Source organism: Hyalella azteca, unplaced genomic scaffold (assembly GCF_000764305.2).
Source record: "Hyalella azteca isolate HAZT.00-mixed unplaced genomic scaffold, Hazt_2.0.2 contig10210, whole genome shotgun sequence".
Lineage (NCBI taxonomy): Eukaryota > Metazoa > Arthropoda > Malacostraca > Amphipoda > Hyalellidae > Hyalella > Hyalella azteca.
The window spans coordinates 625,283-631,282 of record NW_025940256.1 but is presented as its reverse complement, the minus strand read 5'-3'; the positions used below and the strand labels follow the sequence as shown (position 1 = coordinate 631,282).

General features: G+C 35.6%; 1 protein-coding gene across 2 annotated transcripts in view; it reads left to right on the top strand.

The window, feature by feature from the left end:
• The first annotated feature begins 564 nt into the window (after window positions 1-564).
• The window catches only part of LOC108678435 (TRPL translocation defect protein 14-like), a 31,635-nt gene continuing 26,199 nt past the window's right edge, over window positions 565-6,000 (top strand). Inside the window, exons 1-2 of one of the 2 annotated variants that reach the window (XM_018166855.2) lie at window positions 565-710; window positions 3,417-3,484. In XM_018166855.2, coding sequence (XP_018022344.1) covers window positions 641-710; window positions 3,417-3,484 — 138 coding nt within the window. In that variant the 5' untranslated portion in view covers window positions 565-640. The remainder of the gene's footprint in view (window positions 711-3,416; window positions 3,485-6,000) is intronic. The other variant, XM_018166854.2, reaches the window with a different exon arrangement.

Here is a 6,000-nt window from a genome sequence, read left to right as displayed (position 1 = left end):
ATTGTACAAGGAAAATATGAAAATAAAATACTGATTTGAAAAACCATTTCCAATACATTTTTTACTTATCATATGATTATAATAAAATACATTATTTATATATAATTAGCTAATTAACAAAACATAATTGTATAAGAGTTTCTCGTAAAATCTACAACCATAATAAAGAAAATTACTGTATGCAGAAAACGAGAACATCCACACTCAAGTCAAACTCCTGTAATATTCAAATTCATAAATAGTAAAAATTATTGATTTGCTGTATTATTTATTCTCACTTGCCTTTTGTATAATCATTCATTTGCTTCAAGGGAATTGATAATACAATACAAGGGAATAAATAATAAAAAATTTTATTAATCGTCTGGCTCACCATGAAGATTCGAAAACACTCCTAATTGATATTAATAAAATGCATTAAAATATATTTTTTATTGTCAGACGATTATTGGGCGAAAGATTGAATTTATAATTTATCAACATCGCAATGCATCTGGAAAGGTGAAGAGAAAAGAGCGGATGGCTGAATGGCTGAAGGCAGCGGTGCAGTCGGCGAAGGTAGTCGATTTTCAGCAGCAGCCTCAGTGCGACTCTGTCAGTTGTAGGGTGTGTGGTCTCGCACTGCGTAGAAATCGCAGCGATGGAGGACACCAGCCCCAGTAATCGTCAATCTCCGACAAAACGCATTTACAAAGTTGTCTTAACCGGAGGTAAGAGATTGACTGCAACTCACATATAGTGACTATTATAAACTAACTATTTTTAGAAATATGCTTCTATTTCGCTGGCACGATTGAAAAGACGAATGAAATGAACGGAAGATAAAGTAAGGTTGGCTACACGTGCTCTTCTCTACCCCACGTGCACCTCGTGACTGAACATTTGAATTATCATCGGTTTTACCCCGACTGTGAATTACGCGCTGACTAAGATGACTGACTAAGCTTATCGATTTATTCTTCTTCTGAAGCCGCAAAAATGCTGCTTGACTGCATTTTTACTGCCTTTTAAGTCGTCTGTTGTCAAATCTAAACTTATTGAATTCGAAAGGAAGCTTTAATTTAAATTCAGATACATGTAAACTGATTTGGCTATATATAACATTTATTCAAATGCGTTCTGTTACACGTCTTATTACAAGCGCTGACTGTGAATCAACACGAAGTTATAGTAACAAATATGCATTTATCATAGTAGCTAATTATTTGATTAATGTAAGCATTTATTCTTATAGTGTAACATATATTTAGATACCTTATTCCACGATGCTAGAAAACTCTCAATGAAAATAATTATAATTCAAATCTGTAGTGCACTTTCCCGATATTTAATTCCTTTCAATTCACTGGAAGCTTAACTTGAATTTTCGATAGCATTCATGATTAGGGCTACCTTCAATGTCAATAACTTCGCCACAACACTTGAGTCGCCTATCTCCAATACCTATAAACGATCTAGTTTAGAAACCAAACTGAACTACATCTTTCTAGCGAAAATAACAGTTTTATAGTTATTTAGTGGTTTTCGAATTTTTGATAATCATAGTTTTCAGCAGAATTCATGTATTCAGTATTATACGTTTTTTAGCGACCAGCGGCACGACGTGTAGAATCTGATATTTGTATAATAGGTTAGAACCGAAGAAATTCTTGATTACTGCAAGTTTCGTTGAAGACCAGAGTATTCCTTAATAACAGTTTTATTGTTAACTGAAAATTTGGAAAATAAATGGGAAAATTATTAATAAGATATACTCTGTGGTCTTCGAGGGAACTTGAATTAATCTCTTCACTGGCGACTTATGTGCGGTAAAACTGCAGTCCGTTTCTGAACGAGGCTGCAGAAGCTGCATCGGCTACACTTCAAAAAAGGCCTGGTTTATGATGGCCGCCTTGGACCTCCAGTCCTTAATTAAGGACATAACGCCTTATATGGCAGCATAGAGTACTCATTAAGGACATAACGCCTTATAAGGGCGGCATGCACACTTGGCCTTTCGAGCCCCGCATTCAGAAAAATAGGTGAAATTTTGTTCAAATAACAATGCACTTTTCGCTCTTGTATCGGTCATCCTGATTCATTCTGGACTTTTTTTATATCAGTGTTATTTTCCTTGTCTGCTAACAGGGTGGGTAAAAAGTCTTTCTATTTGGACAATATGACGCATTCAATTTTCCGAGTGCGTTTTTTCTACACATTTTTGCGCCGATATTCGCGCGCGTTGCACAAGTGAAGATTTGTGGAGAGTTTGGGTGCACAAAATATACAAATATTCCCTCGCCGCTGGGCTGTTTGAAGAAACATCCTTCAGATATCCTTTGCTCCTGTGAATAGTCAAGGTTGCCGGTGTTGTTGGTTAACAAAACTACTTGCTAGGAGGCGCTGTATACAAAAAAAAGCAAATGGCTTACATTGTCTAAATTTTGATACAGTTTCTCCACGTAGCATTGATACATCCTTATGCCGGGCCAAACTGGGTCAAGATGATACACACAAGAGCAAAAAAAATGTAACTCAGTACTCACTGCAGTGAGTGACAGAGAGCGCATTTTCTCGTCGACGAATACGTGAAGTCACGGACGGACAGACAGACGGACGGACATGACGAGCACAATAGTGAATTTTTTCCTTAAATGAGAAAATGCGCTAAAAATGCATCGATATTTGGACAAGGTCTCGTTCCTTTTAATGTACCCTCTCTAGTCTTGCCGAAATCACTGCTATGAAGTTTTTAACTTGAAGAATAATCGCTTTTCTTGAAGGATTGAACGAACGCAGCGGAAATGAAGTTTTTAATGTCTTATTTGATTTGAATAATTAGTCTTCATAAAAGATTTAATTACCGTATCGCTAATGATCAACGCAGGTATGCACATTTCTGAGTTGAAGTTCATACGAAAACAAATTGATGTGACGATTTGCTTGCGTCTCGGATTATTGTGTTTATTTTAGGCGAGAAAAGGGAACTGAAGAACACAAACGCCTTTTGAAAAATTGTTTCAAAATACGTACGAAGCAACGAAACATTTGTAATAAATATTTTCCGCAAGAAAAATTCAGTCACGGTTCTGAGAAGTTTTTCTTCTGACATGCTTGCGTTGTAAAGCTCGATTTACGGAGAGCGTTGCCTCTATGCCGTAGTTCTTTATTTTTATTTACTATTTAGTGTTCTCTTCGCTTTCCTTTTTTACCTTCTGTTGTAATTTTCTGTATGTTATATTAGGAATTTGCATTAATTTCCTTACCTGATGCTTAGTTGTTTTCCTTGTTGCTAAAATAAATTAATCAAAACTATTTAAAAAATAATTTTTCTTCCTTCATGCTCAAGTACTTTTTTTAATAAAATTAAGGAATTGAAACTAAATTTTATTAATATTATTATTATTATTTATGGCTTGTTTATTTATTGTTCGCAGGGCCATGCGGTGGTAAAACTACAGGCCAGTCGCGACTCTGCACCTTCTTTGAGAACCTCGGCTGGAAGGTAATATAATAATTTAATAACTTGATATAATAACATAATATATTAAAATTGCTCACCATAGCTTAATAGAAAACGTTATCAGTAAAGATATTGTTTGTTTGGCGTTTTCTTCGTTTTTAATGTCTTGGTACAATTTATAATATATTGTACCATAGGCCTGTTGTCGTGGAGTGAACCGATTAGCTTTCGGAGTTCTTAATTGAGATAACGGCTTCCACTCACACTTAAATTGAATAACACGAATTTGTACTCTCAAGAAAGATGGATATGACAAGGATTTGTATTTTCTTAAATGCAACTGTGTTGATAATAATAACGATTTCTGTCGTAGTTCTTCGTGAGGAAGCCGCGAGCCATTTTTCAATTAGTTACTGCAGAGATACTGAATACGAGATACATTCTTTTGATTTTTGTATTTAATTTACTTAATTATTATGTCATCGGTTCAGGTTGACAACATGTTTTTATCACAGTTTGTTAGAAATCCAATTGATCCGTATTCAATTTGAATCTAACCGTATACATTATATTTAGGTACGGTAACATATTAATTGAGTCAAAGATCATAGAGTCGGCGATCCATGAAAGAATTTTTTCTCTGCCATTTATATATTTATTATTAAGAATTCCCAACGCTCGGTATAGCGAATATTCCAAGAAGAACAATTTCTCTTTTACGTGCTTGTAAATTTTAGACCGGAAGTTTGTCTCCACTATATATCAACATCGTCAGGTTGAGTGTTGAGTTTGTCCTCTGGTGACGAAACCTCATGCTTGTTGCAACATCACAGCTGCCGCACTCAGGGAAATAAGTGTGGCGTTGTCCTAATAGCGATTCACTTGGATGGGTCATCCTGACCCAGGTTTGCAGTCTGTGATTGGTGCGTTTAATTAGCTTGAATAGCTGTCAGTGATTGTCTGACGTGAACGCGAACTCGTGACTGTTTTGATAATCAGGCTCCAAGCCTAAGAGTCTGTGAGGACTAATTCTAAATTATTTATTTTTATAAATAAAACTAATAGCCTATTAAATGAAATACTTCGATGTACAAACTAGAGAACTTGGATTGTTATTATATATTTTTTTTATTTAAAATAGAACTCTTGAGCTGCGGCACGTTTTGAAGTGTTTTCAAGCTTGAATTTTATTTTAAATCCTGTTTTTAGCGCATTTTCTCATTTATGGAAAAAATGCACTATTGTGCTCGCCATGTCCGTCTGTCTGTCTGTCCATCCGTCCGTCTGTCCGTCCGTCCGTGACCTCAAATTTTCGTCGACGAGAAAATGCGCTCTCTGTCACTCACTGCAGTGAGTACTGAGTTATATATTTTTTTGTTTTAAGTGTTTTTCGAAGATCTTCTGGGCTTGAATTTTATTTTACATCCTGTTTTAACTCGATATTGAATTGATTGTACACTAACAAAAATAGAGTCCTGACTCGCTTGCCGGCAAGGTTATTCAGTGACACACAAGTGGTACGTGCACATGAATTTAATGGGAAACTGATGCAATGTGGCCGTCAACTTAATGTTGACCTGAATATTGCATATCGTCTTAAATTTAATGTGGACACGAAGATAATTTAGCCGCGAATTTAATTTTGACCGTGAATATATGGTTGTGACTCAAATTTCTATATGAAGGTGAATTTAATGTAACACTGAATTGAATTTTAACCTTGATGTTAATTTGAATGAGAATTTACTTCAAATGTGTACTTAATTTGAATCTGAATCTAATGTGACCGTGAATGTGGCTCACTTGAAATCTTGGAATGTTTTTTAGCCGTGAATGTAATCTTGGCCCGAATGTTGTATGGTAGTGATTGTAATATTGACCCCTATGTTATGTTGTTGATATTGACCTGAATTTAGCGTGTTCTGGGATTGAATCTCAACGATTGCCAGTTGCACAGGGTATCATTGTTATTATTACATTATTATTATTCTATAGGCGTGCCTATATAGCCCTGCAGATGGTGCAACATTCGCACACAGTCATGACGTACGCTTTAAGGTTATTCTTGATGCAGTCCTCGCGTCAGCGACATATGTTCAAAATCTCAAGTGCAATTTGCTTTTGAACTTACAATGTCGCAAGTATTTGTACCACGTCTCGTAAGAATATTTACGATGTTGCAAGATTTGCCCTCTCGACTTACGACATTCGTACGTTAGCCGCAGCGGGCCGACATTCAGTCAATGACGAGAATTTAGTCATCAACTGTACTATTAATACGGCGGTTATTGCGGCAATTGCTCTTCTGGTAAGAATAGCATTACGTATAATACGACGTGTGCGTCAACTGTACTATTAATAAAGCGTTTATTGCGGCAATAATTGAATTACCATTCTGGTAAGAATTGAATTACGAATAATCCGACGTGTGTGCCAGCATGAAGATTGAATTAGTGATAGCATTTGAGGTATAAATGGAATAATTACTACGGAGATGAATTTATCGACATTGGTATATTAGTGGTTAAATTAGAAATTTTGCAAGAATTGTATTATGA